Genomic DNA, 26,497 nt, shown 5'->3' on the forward strand with positions numbered 1-26,497 from the left:
AATGGTGTGTGGGGGAGAGCTGGAGGCTGAACAAGGAGCACTCTCCTGGGTCGGTTATTTGGCCATCTGCGAAGGCTTTGGACGACAGGGAGCCAGGCCGACATAAGCTAGGCTCAAGTTTGGTGCTCAGCACAGGACACACAGTTCTCATCAAGAAGGCCAATGACTTTGATAAGGAAACATCAACCAGGGAAGATGGGAAAAGTGAGAGATCACAGAAGAGATTCCCTCCTCACCACCACCTCCACCTCCACCTCCACTACACCACCAACCATCATCACCACCACCTCCTCTACTACCTCCACCACCATGACATCACCACCACCACCATCACCACCTCCACCACCATGACATCATAGCCACCACCACCCCTTCCACTGCCCCCATCAAAGCTCCGGGGGCAATGTAGGTGACACACACAGGCAGCCCCTGCTGGGGTAAAAGGAAAGCTTGGGCTTGCACCTTGCAATTCAGAGTAAATCCGCTTTGACAGCACAGCTACTTCTGTGAACTAAGAGCAGAGCATCTTGGAGCTAGAAGGAAGTTCAAGTAGCATTTAATCCACATCCTCCGGCACTGCCACCAGCTGTCCCTACGGCCGCCACCATTAGGAAGGAAGTGGACTCAGTCCAGGCTGGGTCCCAGTTCTGAGCCTCCATGGACAGGAAAGTCACACCACTTTCCCTGACCCTCGATTCCAATGACCACAGCATGTGGCACAATGAAGGGCCTGCTGGGGTTGAAACTCATTTCCACTTTCACCTGAAAGCCTTGCTTATCTTCGTCAGTTGTTAGGAGCGGCTGTCTTCAGGGCGTAAGATAACGGTAAGTGTCCTACCTTCTTGTCTGATTGCATTTTGTAACCTCTGTGAATTTTTTCTGGCCCCCACCCGACTTCTCTCTTGTGCCACTGATTTCATTGCTTTATTCTCTCTTCTCCCCAGGTCAGATTCTTCTAGTTGCACCTAGAGGTTGAGACCTCAGGGCGGGCCGAAGGTCCCATGGATGACACCCATGAGGGAGGAGGTGGAAGTCTAACGAAGTGCAAATGACTGGGCTCCTGGCAAACAGTAGGGAGCTCGCCTGGCAGAGTGGCACTTAAATCCTAAAGTGGGGGGTGGGGACCAACCTGCCACCTTTCCCAGCACTGCTTCCTCCCTCCTTCATTTCAGGATCCTGCATCCTCTCTAAATGAATAAGTATGGGGAGCGCCCAGTGGGAATCTTGCTGGTTTGGGCCACTCAGACATACGCCGTCAGCAGTTGCGTCAATGGTAACTTGGGTCCCAATGCCAAACACTATGGCCCATGGGATTTACACCTGCAAGGTTCCTCAGTCCTCTAAGCCCCACCAGGGCCATGGAGACACTTCTGGTCCCTAATACAAATCCCTGGAAACAGTGATTCACCAACCTCAGTCACCGTCAGCTTGGTGTCATGGCAACAGACACCACATCCTGAGCAGATGGCATGGCAGACTGCCTCTGGGCCGCAGCCTGCCATGGCCAGGCAATCTTGCCAAGTTGGGTCCCTCTGTCCAAATGGCAGGAAGTAGTTCCTGGACACTATTTAGAGGGGTCAAAATGCACCCAGAGCATGGTCGAGCTGAGCTGAGAGGCAGGGAGAGAGCACGGCTAGTTTGGGCTGAGGCTGGCAGGGGCAGTAAAATAAACAGCTGAAAACATCGCACCTGTGGGTCTCTTAGCTCAGCCGGCAGGCTAAGAAGAGTAGACGTTGAACAAGGCTGAAATGCGCATGGGTCAGTAGTTATCTGGACACTGAGCGGACATGGCCTTGGACAGATTCAGGGCCATTCCTCCAAGGTAGGTGAGAGGAGCTCCCAGCCAACATTATGTAGGCCCCACTCCTTGCCCCTGTTGGCTCTTTTTGCCCTCCATGGTGCACTACGGGGCCGCATTGGGTGAAGACTAGCGTCCCACCACCAGTTCCCACCAGAGGAGTGGAGAGAAACCACCATTCTTCAGGGTCTGCATTTCTGTTCTTTGTACACCCCACCCCCTGCCCCATGGCTGGTACCCAATAGGCACCCAGAGGTGTTTGTTGGGACAAACTGAGCCGGTCAACAGGGCATGATGCAAATCCCTTGGTGACCTTTGCCCATGACTGGGGTGAGGGTGTGTGTGTGTACGCGTGTGTTTTGAAAGCAGGAGGTCAGCTGTAGAGCATTTTGCGAGACATGAGCCCCGACAGCACGTTCAGCTCTGACTTACTTGGTGCAGGGCGATAAACTGGTGTTTCATTTCCTGCTTTGGAATTCTTTCCAGTCACAAGACCCTTGGCGTCTCCCAGGCCCACGGCCAATGTTGGAATGAGGATGAGAGCCAAGCATGCCCACACAGACAGCAGTTTGCCTTTGCCAGGTGGGGGCATTCAGAATGTACGTGTTTTCTCCTTTCTCCTCCATCGTCTACAGCTTCTGGTCCCACGAGGGAGGCTGTTTTAGGGTGTCCAGCTAAGGTGACAAGTACCAGCAATAGGTCAGTCCAGAACCTCACCATCAGCCCCAGGCCCGGCGCTGATGATCAGAAGGACCAACAGACGGAGGGTCCAAGGCAGGAGAAGTGCACCTCCCCCCAGCATGTGTTCACGTTAGCGCTGCGCACTTACAGTCTCTAGAAGCTACAAGTTGTGGGGGTCAGACAAAGGAGTACCACAAAAAATGCATTTCCTACTTCCGGTTTTATTGGGAGCCTCAGCAAAGACACAGAGGTTTATCCCCTGCAAGGCAGTCCCCACTGCATACCCACACAACGTGTTTGAGAACGGCGGGCATCAGATGGGGCGGCCATGACGCTCAACAAGTGAGTCCATAGTCAAAGGCTTCGAGGCTGTTCTGAAAGTAGAGGTTCAGGAAGCCCAGGAAGGTGCACTTATCGATCATAAGGGCACACACTGAGGGGTCCTGCCTCATGGATGCCATCCAGAGCTTGAGTGTCGGGGTGTGGTCCACGCAGCTGCGGGGCAGGGAAGAAGTGTGAAGTGTGAGCAAACCTGCAGGGAAGAGCTTGGGAGAGTCGCAGAAGCATTTCTAGACTTACGAGACACTACAGCCACCAACAAAATGGGTTTCTTTGGGGACGACTGACTGAGTAATTGGGTGTGCTCTGTACCAGGGTGAGTACTATCCCTGCACAATGCATGTCCTCCCAGAACTGTAGAAGGCGAGGTCTTAGGGAGCTCGTGTCCTTGCAGAAGCAATCACTCGAAGATCAGGTTCACTGTCGTTGGCTAGGTCCTAGATCCGCACAGCGGGATGGGCCATGTGAAGAAGACACGCAGGAAGAGGCCCTCGGTGGTGATGGAGACAGGGGCTGGAGTGCAGCCACAAGCCAAAGGACACCAAGCCCTGCTGGGAGCCCCCTGAGGCTGCAAGAGGCAAGGAGGGGCCTGGAGCCTGGGGAGGGCATGTGGCCCTGCCAACAGCTTGAGTTCAGTCCCCAGCCTCCGGCACAGAGAAAGAACGCGTTTCTGGTGTTGCTAGCTGCCTGGTGTGTGCCCTTTTGCTACTGCAATGCTAAGAAGCAGATGCATGCTCCCTTGGCAATCAGTAGGCTAACCGAGACTCAGATTATGACCAAGAAAACCCTCTGGAGTCCTTCTATGATGCAAACCTGGCGTTCCCACTAGTCAGACTCTACTAGAAGGCAGTGGGTTGGTTTGGGGTGATTATCAAGTAAGTATAATCCTTCCCTGGAGCAAAATCCCATTTTCTGTGTAGCTGGTTATGTTTTTGAATTGTGTGCGTTGCTGTTGCTTCCAGCAACACAGCTGGAGTACACCCGTGGCCAGACAGCCTGGGGAACGCCGTGTTCCCACTTCACAGTGCAACACCAAAAAGAAGTGTTTCTGGGGTGGCTCTTCTCCTCTTGTCCTTCCCAGTTTCCCCGTTCAGGGATGCGGGCATGGGCAGAGGGGAGGGTGGGAAGACAAGAGGCTTCTGAAATATTTTCCGCAGTGAGCACAATAGGCCTGAGTCCCTTGAAGAGTGGTGCTGGCAAGGGCCCTGCAGAGGAGGAGGAGGAAGAGGAGGAGGAGGAAGAGGAGGAGGAGGAGATTCCGTTGCAGGGTGTGGAAAGCGACTTGCTCAGGATCCTGCAACCGGCTGCTGAGACGGGGTCCAGAGGGGAGGTCCACGCCTCGGTCCTCCAAGGCAACACCATTTAGGGAATATAAATGCTTGAGCCTGTGTTTTAAATAGCCAACCACTTTGCATCTGAAGGACATCCGACAACCCTTGGCCGACTGGAGCTTGTGCGCAGTGCTGTGGGCCGGCTGCCTCCCATCCTGGGAGGACAGGAGTGCATGGGCCCACAAAACTGCGGGCTGGGATCAGAGCAGGAGCTGGAACAAATCCAGCATCTACAGTCTTCCCCGGTCTCCCAGGCGAGTTCCTCTCCACGGCTGTAATGCTGGGCTGCTAACGGACAGGTTGGAGATTTGAGTCCACGCACAGGCGCCTGGGAGAAAGGTCTGGCGATCCATCTCTGACTAGCCAGCCACAGGTCTAGGAGATGGAATCCCCCTGCTTCAGGGTGCTTGGTCTTGGAGTCTGTTTTGTTTAACCTCGCATACATTACTTAAAAAAAAAAATCTCTGTAAAGGGCATTTCTGTTAGGGAAACTCCCACAGGGGATGAGCAGTGATGAAGGTCAAACACATCTGCTGGGTGACTCTGCAGGACCAGGTGGGGGACCAGAGAGGGAGTTGCAGACCAGTCTCTAAAACATGACCGTGAGGGGGGACAAGCTGCAGACTCCCCAGTCTCCCTCCCAGGCAAGTTCTCCATTTGCTTTCCCTACCAGCCCATGTTCAGAGGGGTGCTGCGGACAGTGGGCACTAAAGTAACAAGGTGGGGGGAGGGAGGGAAGACAGGGTTGGACACAGGGTGCTAGCAGCAGAACCAGGGGTACAGCCTGGGCCGGCAGGTAGTGGTTTAAGAACACCAGAACATGTTTAACCAGGGAACACATTGTACCGATGCAAAAGCCTGCCTTCGTGTCCCATCCATCCTGAAACACATCCCCACATCCAAACCACACCCGTAGCCGCTGAGTCACCTCTGACTCACAGCGACCCTGCAGGACAGAGCACAGCAGCCCCAGAGGGATGGCCAACCTTGACAGAGGCAGACTGTCACCGCTTTCCCCCACAGGGACTGAATCGGGGCCTCTCCCTTGGGAGCCCAGCACTTAAGCCTGACACCACCGAAGCTCCTCGAGATGACTGAGGAGCCACGGGGGCAATGCGTGGCACCCCGGCTATTTCAACGCACGTTACTTAGTGCGGCTCCCAGGAATTCACGCCCCCACAGCCAGATGTCTTACTCAGCGATCCCGTATACATCCAGTCGCTCAAACCAGGGCCAAAGGAGGTAATCAATCATGGTTATACAGTTCCCGCCGAAGAAGCAAGTCTTCTGATAGCAAAGAATCTAAAACAGGGAAACGGAATACAAGTCAGTTCATGTCCATACCCCTTTCTCATAGTCACAGGCACTGAAAATACCAACATCAAATGCACTCCCAAAGAGAGAGAGAAGGGAGGCTTCGGTGCCCTTCCTGTTTGTTAGCAGAATGCTCTTCCCTTCCTGCCCACAGCCCTGGGGCGGCGGCACGCCTGGTTGTGCAGGGTCATGTCGGCTCCCCCTCGTCTTACCTGGTGGGCTATTAGTCAGGCTTCTCCAGGCAAGCCCACCCAGGCCCACTCTCTGGGGATGCAACAGGTGTAAGCTCTCCCTGATGAGCTCTGCCCCGAGGAAGAGGTCTGGCCTCAGGCCAGCACTACCTGGGGTCGGGGGAGGCTCCAGGTGAGCCTCAGCCTGATGCCGAGGGGCAGTCATAGGAGCCGCTCTGGCTGCAAGCGTGCTCTGCAGTCTCCAGGGTCAGCTCCGTCGGGAATACAGGGATGAGCAGGGCCTCTGTGTGCCTTACTCCTTTGCCCGACTCCTCCATTGGTTCCAAAGGAAGGTGAAGGAGGGCTGTGCTGGAGAATGGGCTCCCGCAAGTGCTCACGTCACCTCTCAGCCACTCTCTCTCTCTGACTGTGTGAGCTCGGGGAGTGCGCCCTGTTGACTGCTCCACACGGTCACCCTGTCGCATTAAAATGAAAGTTCTTATTCCCAAGCAAGACAGACCCACTGAGCGAGATGGACCGCCAAGGAAAACAAACATGTCAATCTCCACCAAGAGGAGGGGGCCAGACGCAGCCAAAGAGTTATCTGGAAACTTTGCAGAGAGAATGTGCTTAGAAGCAACCTGTTTGGTTGGCTTTTTCTGCCGTGAATGATCTGGATTCCCGGCCCAGGTGAGTTGTGGGAAGGCGTTGATTCCATCCTGAGATGCTGGGACTCTGGTGAGGGGCAGAGGATGACAAGAGTCAAGCTATGGCTGGTGGGACTGGAAAGCAGTCCAACCCTGGGGAAGAGCTGCCTGGCGCTTCCTCCAGCAAGCAGTTGGGACTAGAGACCCCACATGAGCCGCCGAGAGCACTGCTCAGCACATAGCCGACAGGAATGACCCAGCGCGGGCCGGCATGTGCACACCCACGTTCATCGCAGAACTACTCACAACAGACAGAAGATAGAAACCACCTGAAGGCCCGTGGTAGAGAATGGATAAGCTTGGTCCATACACACCATGGGATGGGGGGCACTGGGAAAGAACAGTGGTGAAACGCTCATGGTATGGATGGATGGAGATGAACGACATCACGCTGAGTGAAGGCGGTCTGATACTGTGGTTAGAAAAATCAAGGAGGGATTTTCACACCCAAAGAAACAGACTTTGAGGGTGACCAGAGGTAGGATGGAAATGGAGGCGAGGGGAAGCAAGAGGCTGGAGGGTGGACAGGTGTGAACTTGGATGAAAGGAAGATCATATACCACAAGAATGAGATGGAGCCAGTGGGGACAGGACAGGCTATTGGGAGGTATGATAAGTTGTTGAGATTGTTGAATGCCCAAATGCTGAGCTGATCTGCAGAAGGCTTGAGAGGAGAAAAAGAGCCAAGCTCTAAGTTAGGTTCCCAGGTCAGGACTGGCCCGACACTCAGCCTGACTCTTCAGATGCCCGACCGACCGGCCTGATGACTCACAGTGGGAATCTTTGGGCTGTAGTTCTGAAGGGGCGGTCCGGAGCCAGTACACCTGGACTTAGGCTGGGTTCTACCTCTGATTCCACGTGGAGCTCAGGGGGACAGACTTACCTCCTTCTCCAAACCTGTTTTCTCATCTGAAAAGTGGTGTGAATATCAGTGGCCACCTCAAAGGCTACAGTGAAGATTCTAATACAAAAGGAAGCAAGGAAGCATGCACTCTAAGCCCATGTGATAAACGTGAGCTGTCGTGATGTAAAGGGCCCTGGGGCTGGAAGGCTGCATCTGCAGACAGCAAACCCATCCCTGGCAGAAAAGATCAGTGGGCTCTCCCACCAACCACCCCTTTCCAGAGGAGAAAGCCAATCGTGCTGTCCCAGAGCCCAGAGCCCCATCATCTCCCAGTGTGGAACAGGGAGGAACCCTCTGCTGTCTTGGAGTCTGAGAAAATATTAGGTGGCCTGGTTTTTTTCCAAGAAGCTAATGGCCTGGTGCGAAAACAGTAGAATCTGGCCAACAACAAAAAATCAAAACTGAGGCTATTTTCAGTCTTGGGTAAATAAGATCTGGCTCCGAAGGGAAATGAACTGTTTTTATGCATTCCCGAAAGCCTCGAAGCTTCTTCGTGTGCAAGAACAGATGGCAACTGCCCAAACTTTTGTCACTAACATTGCAACATTCAACACCTCCAGTTGGTTATTGGATTTATAGACAAATCAGAACCAAATCTAAGCTGATCGGAGCTGGGGCATCCGGGTCTTAATCCTGCGTGCCAGAGCAAATGTGTTCCTGGAATAATTCTTGGACAAACTGTACGGATGTTGAGGACCATGTACAACCACCCATACAGAGAGCAAAGAGTCTCACAATAAACAGCATCACAATGAACAGGGGGAATTACTGATGTTGCCAAACATTTCAATCTACTTGGATCCACAATCAACGCCCCCAGGGAGCAGCAGTTAAGAAACCAAACGAGGTACTGTATTGGGTGAATCTGTTGCAAAAGATGTCTTAAAAGTGTTAAGCAGGCCAAGATGTTATTCCAAGGATGAGGTTGCACCTGACCCACACCATGGTTTTCCCATTGCCTCATATGCATATAAAGCTGGACAACAAATAAAAAAGACTGATAAAAATAAAAAAGGATCGATGCACTTGAATTATGATTTTGGCGACGAATACTGAATTTGCCAGAGGCTGCCAGAACGAACAAACCTGTGTCTAAAGAGGTACAGCCAGAAGGGTCCTTAGCAGTAAGGCTTTGAGAAAAAAAAAAAAAAAAAGGAAGGAAGGCTGTGAACTGGTCCCAATCTTTCTGGTTCAATAATGGCCAGCGACGTGCAATCAGAACGAACCCCAACGTTTAAGAACCGTGGCGTACCAGATCGAGAGCCCAAGCAGGACACAGCACAGTGAATCGCTCAGTGTGCACACTGCACGGCGACCACGTCCAGGCTGGCAGAGTCAGAAACAGCGGTGGTGCACACTCACAGGGGGCCGGCCACCACCCCTCTGCAGGTGCGTTCTTCTCCGCAGTCCTGGCAGCGATCCAGTCTCTTCTCCTGAAGGGGCTCACTGTGTGTCTTCCGAGTCTCCCAGTCAAGGGTCTTGGCGTGGAATTCTTCCCGTTCCCACATTTTCACACGTTTGGGTCTGCTCTGATTTTGTTTCCTTGGCCACGACTGAACAAGTTCCAAGCAGTGCACAGTTCTTCTTTGAAGGGAGGAGATGGGGACTTTGGCTCACGTACTTTGCACATCTTATCAGAAGGGAACACCCCTGGAGAAGGATATCGAGCTGAGTAAAATAGGTCAACACACACACAAAGACTCTCAAGCTGGGTTCTCTCGAAGAACCGGACTAATAAAGTGTCTAGGAGGGGGCTTCAAAAGGCTCGTGGGGAAATTCCATCCTCTTTTAATCCTACTTTCCTCAAACTTCCCGAAGCCCCCTCACACAAAGACGCACCAGTGCTGACAGATGAACGGCTCACACAGCTGTGCGAGCTGGAAAGCTCCAAATCCACAAGTCAGACATCAGGCTGGCGGCTTCTCCTGACACACAGGATTTCAGGGGTCACAAACCAGTACATTGGCAGGTTAGACAGCGGCTGCTGGATCAAGGGGCTACAGGGGTTGGCAAATCCCCAAATCTGCAGGTCAGGCTGCAAGACACTGGTTCAAGTCCAAGAACTGGATGTCAGATGAAGGCCAAGTAGATACAAGATCAAGACCGAGAGCGAGCTTTGCCAGAACATCAGCATGTAGTCACGAGCCATTGAACGTCTGCTTGGGCAACATTCAGCTGCATACACTTCCTGTAAGAGTGATGTCTCAGTTCCACACCTTTGCTCTGCAGCAAATTAACTTAAACTAGGCATGCGAGCAGAAGCGGACCAACACCTGAACCCAAGAGCAAAAACTACCAGGCAAAGGAGCGGAGCCCGCTCCCTGGCCCATGCACACAATCCCATAGTAGCTGATGGCAGCTTTCCCAGCAGCCTTGCCCTCAGTCTCCATTTTTGAACACCCAACTACTACAACCCCACCCATGGAGACCCCATTCCTAGAATTCTCCCCCTCTGTTCCTGAATAAATGCAGTGTCCTTCTTGCTTAAACTCCCTGAGAAACCATGGTCTGTGCTGTCCTTGGCCCCTACCACATCTCCCATTTCAAGAGACTTCTTTCCCTAAAAACCCAGTAAGCTTGGCGCCTGCCTCGTTCTTCTTAACTGGCGAGGGAAAGAGCCCCATCTGTAGGGCACTCCTGCAATGAGATTAGGAAAAATAAAAACTAGGAAAAACGATCAAAACCTTCATGGAAAACAGTATCAGAATATGGAGCCAGGGGGTCCTACAGGGTCCTTTACGTCAATATAGACTTGGAGCTTCCTGGCAGTCAAAGTGGAGAGGCCAACTACGCTGATTCTTGCCTTCCACATGGAAGCACACCCTTGTCTCCAAGCTCCATTTAGCAGAGGAGGCGATCCAGGCCCAGGCCAAGGGCTCCCTCGTGAGTGTTGGATCTGAGTCATTCCCAGACTAGTGTCAATTCTTGTCCTTCAACTTCCAATATGTAATTAGGAGAACTCTAATCACTCTCATGAAAGAAGTTTCAGCAAGTCTATGGTGAATTCTTTGCTAGCTCTTTCCATTTAAATAGGGGAAGTCTGGAATCTGCAAGCTCTTGAACATTTCTCCTTCCTTAGATTAAAAACACACACAACCAAAATGCGCCCTGCTCCGCCCTCCCGCTCTGCCCTCCTCTTTCTCACTCTCGCACCTGAGCAGGGACTCACAGCCCGTTTGGTCCTCTTTTCCTCTATCAACCAGGTCTTCTTCCAGCTTTATCAAACGCATTCTGCTCTGATCTCTGCTCAGAAGTCCCATGCCTTTATAGCCAATTAGCTCTCGGGAGGGATGTTAGGACAGTCGGTAAAATGAACCGACAGTTACCATAGTCTTTAAATCTTCCAATGTCTGTCCTTTGCTAAGTGTTCTATCAGCATTTGTGAAATGGAGCCTGGCGTTTTATCTCAAACCATGTAGCAGCATCCTTTTAAAGAACTCACTTTCAAGTTCTTTCTGTCTCCCATCTGCCCTAGGGAATAAGATGGGCCGTTGGTAATGCTCACCAGCTTCTCTCGCTTAGAAGTCCTCTCACTTTCGGAACTATTGACCAAGCAAAATGACCTGCTTGGGTGATGTTATCCTGCAAGGGTCCCAGACAGACTCCCACTGATGACTCTGTTAGGGACGAAGGCACTCCTTTCTAACTCTCCTGTTTTCTGAAAGCACGACTCTCTCCCATTCACCCTGATGAATGGAGGCTGCACCAGGAGACAGGGTTTGGGGAAAGCCCTTTCCCCATGCAAGCTTCCAGTGATCTCACAGACTCGATCTCACCTGCCCAGGTGAGAGTCTATCAGGCAGAGGGTTCCAGGTACAGCTGGTCTCCAGAGGAATCGCAGTAACACTCTCTCAAAGACCACTCAGGGAGGGTTTTGTTAACTGGCCTCAGTCCATAAAAACAATCAGGTGTTGAGGTTCAGCAGCCAGTCGGACCTCTGATGATGAGGGGGATAACCCATCAGAAAGGGGTGAGCCCTCTAGTGTCTGGGGTCTTAAAGGCTTGAAGATAAACAAGCGGCCATCTAGCTGAGAAGCAACAAAGCCCACATGGAAGAAGCACACCAGCCTGTGTGATCAGGAGGTGTCAATGGAATCAGCCATCAGCCATCAAAGACCCAAAACAAAAAATCCTATCACTGTGAATGAGGGGGAGTGCGGAGGAATGGCGACCCAAAGCCCATCTGTAGGCAATTGAATGTTCCCTTACAGAAGAGTCTCCAGGAGGAGACAAGCCAGTGAGGGTGCAGTAAAACACCGTTGAAACATACAACTTTTCTCTAGTTCTTTAAGGCTTCCTCCCCACCAGCATCGTGACCCCAATTCCACCTTACAAATCTGGTTAGACCACAGCATGTACACGGGTACAGATAAGAGCTGGAAACACAGGGAATCCAGGACAGATAAACTCCTCAGGACCATTATTGAGAGCAGCGATACCAGGAGGGGAAGGGGAAGGTGGGGTAGAAGGGGGAATAGATCACAATGATCTACCTATAACCCCTTCCAGGGGGATGGACAACAGAAAAGTGTGTGAAGGGAGACATCGGTCAGTGTGAGACATGACAAATAATAATTTATAAATGATCAAGGGTTCATGAGGGAGGGGAAAGTGAGGGAGGAGGGGGTAAAATGAGAAGCTGATACCAAGGGCTCAAGAAGAACGAAAATGTTTTGAAAATGATGATGGCAAGAAATGTACAAATGTGCTTGCCACATGGCTGGCTGGCTGGATTGTGATAAGAGCTGTACGAGCCCCCAATAAATTATTTTTAAAAAGGGGTGAGCCCTCTCACAAGCAATGGGAGAGACGAGAAGAACCCGGGTGGGGTGGGGCAGCCTCTGTTTACGTTGGGGTTCTGCAAGGCCCAAGGAGGGTCCTTCTTGTATTTAACATGCATATAGGCACTGCTCATAGCACTCGAGGACATGAACTTCATCTTTTATGTTTGCAGTCTCCCTCCTGCTAAAGACCTGAGTGATCTATCTATCTATTTATTTTGGGTGGGATGTAAATTGGAAAATCGCTAATTCAGGGGTCAAGGGTTGGCGTCCAGTGATTTGACAAGGGCTGCATCCCTCTCCCCAGCCTGCTTTCAGCCGCTTTCCCCCAGCTCTCCGAGGACACCCAGGACCTGGGCAGCCAGGCTTTGCCTTTGCCTTCTATGCTGCTCATTTAAATATCAGGAATTCTCTTTAGGAAGTAAGTCATTTTTAAATTAAAATGCTATTGAAAATAATAATAATAAAAGAATGGGAGATGCCTTTTTTAGGAAAAGCCATTTGATGGATCTGTTCTCCACTTGACTGAGAAGTCAGGCGCGTGCCCTGCTTGACTTTGTGTCTAAGATGTGAAGAGGGATCACGCGTGAGCAGTGTAGACGGCGAGGGAGGACAGAGCTGTGAGGAACAATGGCGGGGGGGGCGGGGGAACCCCACCGTCCCCCATGGCTGTGGACAGCCTGGCCAGAAGGCCTCTCAGGCTCCACCACTGGGACATGGCAACCAAAGTCAGCCTTTACAGGCGCCAGCGAGCCAGGCAGAAGAGGAGGAGGAGGAGGAGGAGGAGGCACGGGGCTCCCCCTTGTGGCTGTCTGTGGGGAGGAGCATTGCCTGGGCCTGAGGCTGAACCCAGAGAGTTGGACAAGGAAGATAGGGAACCCACAGTCCATCGGTGAGGATCTGGACAGTCCCTCACAGAAGGATCACAAGGAAGGAAACGAGTCAGCCAGGGTGCAGCCCAGCACCAATGGAATACACAGCATTCCTCCAGTTCTTTAACGCTCCCTCCCTCTCCCACTATCATGACTCCAGCTCTACCTTACAAATGCGGCTAGACCAGAGCACATGCACTGGTACAGATAAGAGCTCTCAACACACGGAATCCAGCACAGATAACCCCTCAGGGACAGTAATGGGGGTAGTGATACCGTGAGGGTGGAAGGAAGGTGGAGGGAGTAGGGAAAGAAACGGGGAACTGACTACAATGATAGATGTATAACCCTCCTCCAGGGGGACGAACAGCAGAAAGGTGGGCAAAGGGAGACAGTGGATGGTGTAAGATATGAATAATAATAATAATCAGGGGTTCATGAGGGTGGGGAAGGGAGGGAAAAAAGAGGAGCTCGTACCAACGGCTCAAGCAGAAAGAAAATGTTTTGAAAATGATGATGGCAACATATGTACAAATGTGCTTGATACAATTGCTGTATGGATTGTTCTAAGTGCTGTAAGAGCCCCCCCCAATAAAATGATCTTTCAAGAAAAATAAATAGATGAAAGGTTTGGGTCTAACAGGAAGATCATAAAATCCCAACCTCTCTCAAACCCAGCATTCCATGAAGCACCAGTCTAAGGACGTGGGATACTGAAGTAAGCCTCAATGATTGGGCTTCAAACCATGACGTGGCCACCGCCCCTCCCTGTCTGAAATCCAGGGCCCCAGTGAGCACAGGGTGATGGGTCACGGCCGGGGCCGCCCTCCTTGCTGGAGAAGGAAGGAAGCAGTGTTCTCGGTGGAAATCGTTCTGAGGAAGCCAGGGGGAGGCCTTATCCAGACACAGCTGGAGTTTTCTCAGCTCGGGGAGGCAATCTTTGGAATTCGTAAAAAAAGAGTGGCGGGTTCTCAAGATTTCAAATTGCAGGCCCCCGTTGCAGAGGTCAAGCTATGAACTGATTCCCTGTCGAGTGGACCCCGGGGACCAGATCAGAGGTTTCTCTTCCAGAAAGAAGCCTTGGACGTAGAGTCTGTGGAAGACCATGTCCCCTTCCCCTCAACGAGGCTCTGAGTCTCCTGGGGAAGTGAAGCATGTGACTTGTCAGCGTTTGGTGATGAAAGGCAGTTCTGAAAACTCTCCTGTGCTGAAATCTTTACACTGGGTTCCTCTCCACTAGGTCTGTCGGAGGGCTTTTAAGACTGGAACGTGTATTGTTTCACTCTTCTGGGGACTAGTACACCCACTCCTCACCTGTGGACATGGTGAGGCTCCAAAGACCAGGTGAAAACCAGCAGTATGCCAAAATGGAAGATGATTACATCATTCCATAATTGCCAAATGGCATCATTATGTTAGAGCCAAACCACTAAGAATCATGGCCCACTTGAGCTGATACATCACCTTAGCCATCACAGCCAGGGTCAGAAGTTCGAAACCATCAGCCACTCCATGGGAGAAAGATGAGACTTTCTACTCCCGTGAAGAGTTACAGAGTTAGCTCTCACGGGGATAGTCTGACACTGTTCTACAGGGTCACTATGTCAGCTTCGACTCAATGCCAGTGAGGGTATTGTTTTGTTTTGTCTCATTAGCTACTAACCAAAAAGTTGTAGGTTCAAGTCCACCCAGAGGCACCTCTGGGAAAAGACTGGTAATCTCCTACCCAAAACCCAGTAATTGGAAACAGTATGGAGCAGAGTTCCACTCTGACAACCAGTGGGCTGGAATCCACTCTTAATGCAACTGAGTGGTTACTGGTTCCCTCTCCCACGGAGCAGCTGGTGGTTTTGAACTGCTGACCTTTGCAGCCCAAGTCTACACACACTAAGCCAGTAGGGCTGCAGACAGATTTAACAATATGGTTAAGGTTTTCCCCTATAGTTTTAAAAAAATTTAACGTTATGTAAAAAGATAGGGAAAATCCTTAATCAAAAGGTAATTACAATCCAGATACAGTACAATTATATGAAATTGTATGCTTAATTGTACAGTTCAATTATATGAAAATATGCTTAGAAGGATAGAAAGCAAAAAAAAATCTTAAAATATTTAGAGCGCTGGGTGCTGGGTAGTAGGATGATGGGTGTCCCCCCTCCTCCATATAGTTTCTGTGTTTCCCTGAATGTCCACATCCCTCTACTGCATCGGTGTTGGTTTATGCTTGGAGAGGAGGGATCTCTCGGGGTCCAGGGCAGAGATGGAGTCTGAAGCCCCAGCCAATGCACCTCAGGCACGGTCACTACCCTCCCACCCATGGAGCCTTCCTGGCTGCCACGACACAGCACTGGTCCAGCCTGAGAGGGACTGAACTGCAGCACACCCTCACGCCGTGATGTCAAGAATATGGGCTCCGTGTGCTCCGGCCGGGATCCTTTAAAAGAATCCACTGTGGAATGTGCTGTGTGCTTGTTCCCTCACGGGGTGGCCACTTGGATGGGCGGATTCGTGGAAGGGGACATCTCAACCAGTTCTGAGGCCAGAGCTCCAGCAGGGGAAGATCTTCCTGGATTCTTTTCGTTCGCAACCAAGAGAAAGCTCGCTTCCTGGTTCTGTGTTGTAGATATTTAGCTTAGGCAGCTTTCCACCGTGACCCAAGCCAGGCCTGGGTTGGCACCTCTTTACACTCAGGATTCTAACACTTGGTGAGAAAATGCAGTGTTTGCATGTTAAAAGGAATCATAGGAAATACTGATTTATCTTTTCTTTCTTTTTTTACTTTTATTGGGGGTTCGTACAACTCTTATCACAACCCACACATACATCCATTGTGTCAAGCACATTTGTACATTTTGATAGCCAGGCACCACCAGCTTTCTTCACATTTGCTTATACACCCACTTTGTCTTCAGCAATCGTGTCAGGAAGGTGAGCATCATGGAATGCCAGGTTAATAGACCAAAGTTCATAGAACAAAGTTTTCTTGCATTGAGGGAGTGCTTGAGTAGAAGCCCAATGTCCATCTGCTACCTTAATACTAAACCTATAAATATTTGTACACAGATCTATGTCCCCATCGTCATATATAAATGTATTTACAAATGTACATGCCTGTATTTAGACCCCTATAAATGCCCTTTTTCTCCTAGTTCTTTCTTCTATTTCCTTTTACTTTTTTCTTTTCCCACTATCATGTTTATTTGGGGTTTAGTAGTTCTTCTCAGTTACATTGCCCTTGATCAAACCCTACCAGGACTCCTACACCCTCCTGGCCATCGATTTTAGATCACTTGTTGTTCCCTTGTCCCTGGGTTTGTTAACACCCACTTCCTTTCCTCCTCTCCCATGTCCAACCCCCCGAAACCATAGGTCCCATTGTTTTCTCCTCCAGATTGTTCATCCCACCTATCTTATCTAGATAGACCTGCAGAGGTAATATGCACAAAAAACAAGACAGAGCAAAACAAAGCAAGAAAAGAAAACAAAACAACAATAAATGTGCCTTATAAATAGTTCAAGGTCTGTTTGTTGAGCGTTAGGAGTATTTTCCAGTCAAATATGATGGGGTGCCATGCCCTAGCCCCAAAGTGTAGTTTTTGTACTCCCTCAGAACTTCCTTGCTCTGCTCCCTCGCTGTTCTGTTGCATGTCCATAGTGTCTCACCTCTGTGTGGTGGGGTCAGATAGGGCACAATTTCTGCACTGTGTCTCCAGTGTTGTCCTCCGTAGCACTATGGGTCAGTGAGGGATGTCATGTCTCATAGTGGGGCCGGCCACACGGTCCTCTCCCATATGGTCCTCTCTCTGCACTGGCTGCTCTAAACAGGGATATTGTCCTCAAGGCTTGGTGGGCCAGGATGTGCTCCACTCTCTCTTCCTCCCCCTTCATTTGCTCCTGTGTGCTCTGATCAGACGTGCCCCTCTCCCTGAGCTGTAGCTTCAGTGCTGTCCTCTGAAGTGAATTCTTCTGCGGGGAGGGGGGCGGGCTGTCCACGTAGTTGGGATTGGGGCCAACACCTCAGACCTCTCTATTGGTGATTTATCTTTTCAAGAAGAGTGCACTGTACTGAAAGCTTTGCTGCTTCAATTTTCAGTTAAAATTTGGTCAATGCTTCTTTTACTCTCTTTTCTTGATAGGAAACGCCCAGTAGGTTTTGGCTGAGTGCAGCTTTGAGAACAAACATGGGGAAATAGGACAAGGAGAAAACATCTAGCGGTGGTTTTGTTTTGCCATTTAAGGGGGGAGAACTCTGGAGGATGTGGATAATCACCCCCCCTCCCCGATTATCTAGCATATTGTAAGGTGGAAGGATCTGTTGTTTTGCATGTATTCTCAAAATAAGCTCGCTAATTGACAACCTCCCTCCAGTCCCCTGTCCCACCTTTTCTTGCTGCTTGTAGTCTATGACATTTGTTTTCAGTTTAATTGGAAACGTAACCATTTCACAACAAAGATAATGCTTTAACCATTCTGTTATAATTTCCTTTAGTGATTCTGGTATACTAGTTAATCATACGGAATTATAGAAGTACAGCTGAAACACACTCTCCCTCAAAACAAACAAACAAGAACTAGAAAGAAAGATCTGGAAATCTACATCCAAAAATCACCCACTGAAGACCCTACTGATCACAACTGTTGGTCTCACAACTGCCTGTGGGTGCTGATCAGGACAGGACATTTCCTTCTGTTCTGCGTGGCATTGTCACGAGTGGAGCCAACTCAAGGGCAGCTAAGATCAATAATTATTAGTCTGTTATTGATATGGTGGCAGAGGGTATGGCAGGAAGCTATTAAAAGAAATGCAACAAGTATTAGTTTATCTAGAAAGTAGCTATCAAAATTGGGCAACCAGTGAAATCACCATGCAATGGCATGTTATCCAGCCACGAAAGGAAGGAAGTACTGATACAGGCTATAAGACAGATGAACCTCAAAAACATTATGCTAAGTGAAAGACGCTCACAAAAGACCATGTATAAGGAGCTTCAAAAAGTTTGTGAAAAAACTTATATTATCTTTTGATTCCATTGTTCCATTAATCTTTTAGAAGACCCCTTGCATTATATTAGTTCATATATAAAGTGGCCGTAGAGAGTCAGAAAGTGGCTTCGGTGCCCAGGTTAGGACAGCTGGCGGGGAACTGGGTTGAATTGGGGAGTGACTGGTAGTAAGCAGGGCTTCTTTTTCCCCTCAAGATTATGAAAAAGACCAAAAACGACATACAAGGGGGTACCCCACAAAATCAGAAAAAGCTCCACCGGGTAGCGCTTTCACAGTTTGCATTCTTCCCGTTAGCGAGCATCAAGCAACTCACTCTGAGTTAGTGCACCCGGTGGCATCACCTGGGAAAGTTCTCTCTGGTCACTGAATTTTTTTATAAAAGTAATTTCACTGGAACCTTGTTTTTTGTGATGGCCGATTTAAGAGAACAGTGTGCAGCTGTGAAATTTTGTTTCCTGCTCAGGAAAAATGCCATAGAAACTATTGTGATGCTGAACATAGCTTACAAGGTCAGCACTATGGGGAAAACTCAAGTGTATGAGTGGTTTTCTCATTTCCAAAAAGTGAAATGTTGCTTGATGAAAAATCTCATTCTGGATGTCCATCAACTTCCCAAACAGACGAAAATGTCAACTTGTAGTGCATTTGGAGATTGTTCCACCAGGTCAGACTGTTAACCAAGCTTTCTATTTAGAAGTTCTGAAAAGATTGTGTACCACAGTGTGCCACAAAAAAAGGCCTGATTTGTAGCAGATGGGGGACTGGTTTCACCACCACAACAATGCACCTGCCATGCAGCCATCTCAGTGCACCAGTTTTGGGCAAAAAAACATCATGCCTCTCTTGCCCCACGTACCTTACTCAAATGACCTCACTCCGTGCAACTCTTTTTGTTTCCTTAAATGCAGAGGGACACAATAGAACAGCGATTTGATGATTTAGAAGAGGTAAAGGAAAAAACGAGGGAGGTAGTGCATCAGCCACCCAAACAGATGAGTTTGGAAAATGGTTCCAAGAATGGAATCGCAGATTAGACAAATGCATTAAGTGTAATGGAGAGTACGTTGAAGGTGATAAGATTGTATTGTAAAAAAAATTAAATACATACTTTTTGGGGAAAAAAAATCCAGCTTGGGGAGGGTTCCTCCTTGTATGCTAGTGCAGGTGTATAGAAATGGGACCTCACACACAACCAGTGAGATTGTACATGGAACAGCAACCGTGGAAACAATGTGATTCTTCCTTCACTCACTCACTGCCATCCAGTCAATGCCAATCCATGGTGACCAGACAGGACAGGGTAGAACTGTCCTTGAGGGTTTCTGAGACTATAACTCTTTATGGGAGTAGAAAATTCCATCTTTCTCCTTTGGTAGTTTCAAACTGCTGACCTTTTGGATCACAGCCCAACCTGTAACCACTACACCACCAGGGCTTCTATGATTCTTCCTTAAGAAGTTGGAAATAGAAATGCCATATGATCCAGCAATCCCACTACTAGGTATATACTCTACAGACATAAGAGTTCAAGTTCAAAGTAGAACTATTCACAAAAGCAAAAAAATAGAAACAACCTAAATGTTCTTCTATTGGGAAAATACATAAGTAACCTATGGTACATACACAGTGGAACAGGGCACAGCATTAAAGAATAACGAGTCTGTGAAACACCTCTTTGCATGAACCTGAAGGACACTGTGCTGCGTGAAATGAGGCCATCACAAAAGGACAGATATTGTCTGAGACCACTATCATTGAAAGTCAGGAAAAGGCTGTCACACCAAAATTTTGTTAAAATGCTGTTGAATAGTTGCCAGGGGTAGAAGAGAATGGGAGGGATGGAGCAGATGGGGAGCTAAACCACTAACAAGAGGGTAGACACAGTTACCTTGGGTGATCGACCACAACGAAATACACTGCAGCTGGCTGGATTGGTTGCAATTTCTAACAGCTCAGTGAGACAGGTCAAACTGGAAGGCTTTAGGGAAGCAGACTGCCTCATCCTACCCCCTCGGAGCAATCAGCCCTTCCAACTGCTGACCTTTGCATTAGCCGCCCAACGCTTAATCCACTGCACCACTTGGGTGACGGGGAAAAGCACAGACAAGAAGGAGGAGGTCAGCACAAAACGATGAGGACAAAGGAAGACACAGGGAGGGGCGCCCTCGTGAAGGCAGCAGAGGCCAGTGCTGTTACATACCCACGTGGCAACAGTCCTCTATGAGCGGGTGCACAGAGACCAAGGGGAACAGGACGAGCAAAGCCCAAAGCCCCCGACTCACTGTCCTCAAGTCGATGCCAACTCACAGCGAACGGGACCAGCCTCACGGACAGATACAGGTTTGACAAAGGGATTTCTTCTTATTTCCCTTTTTGTTTCCTATTGTGAACCGAGTGCAGGTTTCTAGAGCAGGTCAGTTTCCCATTTAACAATTCATATACATTTTTTTGTTTCATGTCTTTGACTGCAACCTCTATGGTGTAACATCACTTAACTCCCTTCCTTGCCCATTCCTCCTCCTTTCCCAACCCTGCGGAATTTTGTCCTTTGGTAAATGCTACCCTTTTGATCTCAAAGGGTTGGTTAGCCTAGGGCGTGCGTATCTCACTAGTGTTATCGTTCCTCTCATAGGCCTGTCCATTTTGGGTTAAACACTGAATCATGGGGTGGGTTCATTTCCAGGCTTGAATGGCGGCCAGTGGTCATCATCTCAGGGTTTCCATCAGTATATATCCAACCATTAAGGGTGGTCTTGAAAAAAAGATTTCAAGTTTTGCTCCACATTCTTCCCCATTCTATCTAGGACCTTTTAATATGATCCCTTTCGGGGCAGTTGGTCATGGTAGCTGAGCCCCAGTAGTTCTTCTGGTCTCTGGGACATGGAGGTCGATGTGTATAAGGTCCATGACTCTATTGGCCTAACGATTTTCAGGGTTTATCAATTTCCATCACTCTTCTTCCCTCTAGACAGGGAGAGACCAATCACTGCACCTCAGCGGGTCGCTCACAGGCTTTGAAGACCCTGTGCACCTGTCGTTGGAGTGGGATCTAATGCTGTCTTTTCAGACTGCTGTACCAATTGACCAGGGCTTCTCTTGAGACTTCCATCCTGAGCACCCAGACCCAGCGACTCATACCCACAAGGTGTTTCCTAGGGTTACGTTTTCATAACATTGTCCCTTATGTGTGTCACCACATTCATGGCTATATTTGTAGCAAAGGTAAAGAAACAAGTAGAACAAATAGACAAAGGATGTTTCTGTATACGTATTTGCAAGATGTTGTGATTATACCTATGAACACAGTAGGGTGTACAGGGGGCAAAGTTGTGGAAGCTTTTTAACCAAAATGAAACATCTTGGGGGAATAAATTACTAAGCCCGCTAGCTTAGGACCACTGTCTCAAGGGACACCAAGGTCGGTCAGTCGGCACAACAGAGGCCACAGAGAAAATGTTCTACAGCCTACTTCGGTGAGTAGCGACTGGAGTCCCAAAAGCTTGTGAGCAACCATCTGAGATGCAACTACGGGTCTCTCCTGTCTGAAAGAAACAAGTGTAAAGAACAATTTAACCCTAAGGAAGCAATTAATACAATGGCCCGATGGACCATGCAAACATTGGTCTCCACAGCCCTGTAACCGAGAGAACTTTGATGGTGCCTGGTTACCACTACCAACTGCTCTGAAAGGGGTCCCATTAGAAAGTCCTTGATAGAGTGGGAGGAAAACATGGAACAGAACTCAGAATCATAAAAGAGAGCAGGCTCACAGGTCGGAGAGAGACTGGTGGAATCCCTGAGACGATGGCCCTAAACCACCCTCCAGGCCTGGAACGGAACTTTCTCCCATGCTTTGCTTTTCTGCCCAACACTAAGTGAGCAATAACATCGGGGAGCCACGCACTCCCGTGAGCAATCAACCATTTGAGATGAAAAGGGTACTATTGACCCAAGAGCTGAATTCAGAAGGCAGGACGGGGTTGGAAAGAAGGAGGGATCCAGAAGGAGGCACAGGGAGTCGGCGGATGAGAAGTGTTACTTTGGGGGGGTGGGGAGGGGGGAGCACTCTGTGACCTGATACAACATGTGTAAACTGTGTGCGGATAGTTGAATGGAAAACAGATTTGCACTGTGACCCTTCATCAAACACGTAGTAAAAAGCTTGAACATGTGGAAACAAATAAGGATGATGGAAAGGTTCTAAAGTTAAAAACCACTGAATTTTATGATACACAAATTACAGCTCAATAGAGTTAGAAATATATAGCTCAATATAGAGCTATATTTAGTTCGGTAAAGTAGCTCTAACAAATCCTTTATTTGTAGGCATGTTAAAATTTTAAATAGATATGAATTTGCTATCCATAACAGGCTATAATTAAATTAAAAAACAAAAACACCATTATGCTCTGAGGTCAATTCTGACGCAGAGACCCTGCAGCCCAGGGCGGAATTGCCCCTGTGGGCTCCATGATGGGAGCGCACTATGGGAGTAGAAAGCCTCATCTTTCTTCTGCAGAGCGGGGGTGGTTTTCCAACAGCTGCACTTGCAGTTGGCAGCCCAACGTGTAACCACCAGGATCCTGTAACAGGCAACGAGGGGCGAATATCTATACATGGGTGGTCTTCATTGAAAATAATTTTCTATTTTCTGTAACAGGCTAGAGAAACATATTTTCAATGAAGAATTCACCATGTATAAACATTCCTCCATTCGTATCCTGATGACATGCAGGGAGATATAATTAAAGATGGCATAAATCATTTCATCATTGAGAAGAAGGAAATTATAAAGAGGAAGACCACAGAAGGCAGCCAATGCAGTATTGGACTAAACTGTATCTGGGGGTTGGGAGCAGAAAAGAGCACATTAATCATTGACGTTATAGGTATACCTTAGAATCAGGAAAATAGTTTAACTATATTATATTCTACTATTGTATACTAATATTCAACTCACTGCCGTGGAGTCAATGCCAACTCATAGCAACTCTACAGGACAAGGTGGAATTGTCCCTGTGGGTTTCTGACCCTGTAACTCTTTACAGGAGTAGAAAGCCCCCTCTTTTTTCCTGGGAGAGGCTGGTGGTTTCAAACTATTGACCTTGAGGGCAGCAGCCCAACTTGTAATCACCATGCTACCAGGTGTCTCTAATAATGCTCACAGACAATTTATGCCAATGTGACCCATGCACACTACTGCACATTCATGGACGTAAAATTCCGCGTGGAAATACAAAGTGCCCCAGCATAGCCAGCGAATGCCAAGAAGTGAAAGCTTACAGCAGAGATCCTCAAACTTTTAAAACCGGGGGCCAGTTCACTGTCCCTCAGACCATTGGAGGGCCGGATGATAGCTTTAAAAACATCTATGACCAAATTCCTACGCACACTGCACATATTTTATTTTGAAGTAAAAAAAACAAACAGGGCAAAAACACCTGGCGGGCCGGATAAATGTCCTCAGCGGGCCGCATGTGACCCGCGGGCCATAGTTTGAGGACGGCTGGCTTACAGTATCCCTGGGCCACCAAAAGTGAAGACCTTGATTATGCTGGGCAGGTTCCCAACTCTGTCAGGGCAATTTCAGGGTTATTTCTATCATTTCTCTCCTCACTCCCCTTCATTGAGTTCTGCTGAAGTCTGGTAATAGAACTAGCAGTAGCCAGCATGTAGAACCAATTCATGTATACACACACACACACACAGCTGTCAGCTTGTTACACTGTGGTGGCTTGATGCTAGGATGCTGGGAGCTATGCCACAGGTATTTCAAATAACAGCCCATGGTGGACAGGTGTCAGCAAAGCTTCCTAACTGAGACAGACTAGGCAGAAAAGCCTGGCATTATACTTCCAAAAATTAGCCAATGAAAGCCCTATGGATAACAAGAGGATACTGTCCAACATAATGCTGGAAGATGAGCCCTCTCGGCACTGGAGACACACCGCGGGCGGGAGCAACAATGCAGCAATGCCAACAGGACACCAACAGTCGCAAGGAAGACACAGGATTGGGCAGTCTTCCATTCTGGTGAGACACGAGAAGGCAACAAATCAGAGCTGACTCGACTACCGTTAAGAGCCACGTACAAGAAAAGAACTCATGACCACCACGAGAAACGAACTGATTAATGAAATTTGGATCCACAAAGAAGGGAAGGAAGGCAGGAAGGAGTGGTGGAGTGTAAGGAGAGGGAAAACAAAAACCCATCAAAAGCAGACTGCACCCTGCCCTCACCCCCCCACCCCAATCCCACCCCTCCCTACACTACTGGGACTTGACTAAACTACTTCCACGGCCAGGAGACAGTGCAGGAAGGCAGTGGCCGTGGAGAGCCACTGAGAGATTCCGCCACATTAAAACCCAGCAGGATAGAATAAAGCTGGGTTTGAGGGCTAGTTGGAAATGGGAACTTCAATAACTGCATTAAAAGAAAATAAAGCAGTGGGGGGAGTGTCCTCCCCTAATTAATCATTCAGTGGGCTAGGAATGTGTTTTGAAGACAAAGGGGGGTTTGGTGGGGGCAGTAAACAGAAACCAACTGTTTTCAAATGTATGCCAATATTCAGAACAGCAAAGGGGGAGGGAGGGGTTGGTTTGATAAGAGCAGCATAAATAATTCTTAAAGAATTGCCAAAACACAACAGGCACAATGATGCTTAGATCTTGATGATGCTGGATTTTCTTTTTTAATAAAAAATTATAAAGTCGGGTGAGTACATTTATTTCAAAAGAAGGGTCCATTGGTATTTTAGACTGCAGAAGGCCAACTGAGTCTCTTGCTGATGGGGGGGGGGGGTCACCTTGCACAAGACTAAAACCAAAATCTTAGCTCACTTACATTCTGAAAGCCCGTGTATGTTCACTATCATTTCAGCTCACACAAACTTCTGATTGTTCAAAGATACGCGGAGGAGCTGTGTAAGTCGGCGAGTCGTCCGCAGTGCAGTGATTCTCACTTTATTTCCATTAAAACCACCTCACTAGATAAAGATGGGGGACTGGGTGGAACCCCTCATGTTGACTAGGAGTGCTAAGGAATCCTGAAATTGCCACAATGAGTTACAGTTCAGGTGAACATTCTGGTGAACAGAAACACTTCATATTTCTTAGGACAATGCTGAGTGGTCGACGGTTCTTAACCACCAACAGTGAAAGCTACCGAAACCTGGGTGGGTTAGCAACGGGTATTTCCAGGGCTCCGCCATAAAGTCCCAGTGAAAAATGTCCGGGAGCTGGTCCATTAAGTCCCCTGAAGATCTTTAACTTTTATATCCTTAGCAAGTAGCACACTCTGATGGTGCAGTGGGTTATGCGTTGACAACAAGGTCAGTAGTTCAAAGCTACCAGCTTCTCCACGGGAAAAGGATGAGGTTGTCTACTTCTGTGAAGATTCAAAGTTTCAGAAACCCAAGGGGACAGTTTTATCCCATCCTATAGGGTCTGAGTCAGAATCAACTAGATGCCAGTGAGTTTGGAGTTTGGAACCTACCTCAAAGAAACCCAGATGAAGCATCTGGCTAACCCAAAAGTAGGCAGTTTGAATCCACCAGTTTCTCTGAGGGACAAAGATGATGCACGCAGTCTGTTTCTGTACAGATTACAGCCTTAGACACGCTACGGGGCAGTTCCACTCCACCCTATAGGTCATGATGAGTTGAAATCCACTTGGCAGAGGTGAGCTTTGAATTCAAAGAATTTTGTCAGTTTGTATTCTATATAACTGACTGCCGACTCATAGCGACCCTTTAGGACAGGGCAGAACTCGTGCTGTGAGTTTCTGAGACTGTAACAGGTTACTGGAGTAGAAAGCCCCATCTGTCCCCGCCGAGCGAGAGGCTGGTTGTTTCAAACTGCAGACCTTGCAGACCGAAGCCCAGTGTGTGACCACTACACCACCTTCTTGATTTGCAGAACTTTTCCAACTTGTTTCCTTTTCAGCAGCACCCTCCACCCCACATACGACCTTCCTGGGTGTTCTGCTAGGCCGGTAGAAGAGGACAAGTGTGGACTGCCCTGCCCAGGGGGCCGCTCTGCAGATGCTGGAGGCTCTGAGGATGCTTCAAAACACCGCCCTGTTTTATGAATGTGGGAACCAAGGCCCGGAGAGCTCCAGATCCCGAGGTGAAGCCCAGACTCGGGTCCATGAACACAGCCTCTTTCCACTACCCCATAGGACCTCCATCAGGCTCCAGGCTGCAACTTCCAGTCCAGGGTCAAAAGGCCAAGATTTCTTACATGTGACTGTGCACCTTCTAGAAATACTGCACAAAGCTAAAATAGACAACTGGAAGTGTAAATATATGTAATCTGTTTCCACTTGATGAAAGCCCAATGGAAGGGCATTTTTATCAGCCCCTCCCGCTGTAGTGGTCAAAATAGCCCCCTCTGACTGCCAGCAGAGGCACACCCCACTCAGAAAGGGAAATGATCTATTTCTGGAGCAGAGATGAATGACAGGCCTTGCAGAGTATTCTAGATGTGAGGGGCAAGGAGCCCTTGGCAGCCAGGATAATAAAGGGCCTGCAGCAGAGAGTGCCACCGCCCCCCACCTCTACCCAACCCCCACCCCCCACCTCAGCTTCCCCGATGT

General features: G+C 48.9%; 1 protein-coding gene across 2 annotated transcripts in view; it reads right to left on the reverse strand.

The window, feature by feature from the left end:
* Positions 1-2,680: 2,680 nt before the first annotated feature.
* LOC101648022 (glutathione S-transferase omega-2) overlaps positions 2,681-26,497 on the reverse strand; it is a 37,408-nt gene continuing 13,591 nt past the window's right edge. For both annotated transcript variants that reach the window (XM_045291366.1, XM_004700940.2), the window contains exons 7-8: positions 5,345-5,451; positions 2,681-2,974 (exon numbers count right to left, since the gene is read on the reverse strand). In XM_045291366.1, the coding sequence (XP_045147301.1) occupies positions 2,815-2,974; positions 5,345-5,451 (267 nt within the window). In that variant the 3' untranslated portion in view covers positions 2,681-2,814. The remainder of the gene's footprint in view (positions 2,975-5,344; positions 5,452-26,497) is intronic.

The sequence above is a fragment of the Echinops telfairi genome, unplaced genomic scaffold (genome assembly GCF_000313985.2).
Source record: "Echinops telfairi isolate 266 unplaced genomic scaffold, ASM31398v2 ScPeMD7_70;HRSCAF=299, whole genome shotgun sequence".
NCBI lineage: Eukaryota > Metazoa > Chordata > Mammalia > Afrosoricida > Tenrecidae > Echinops > Echinops telfairi.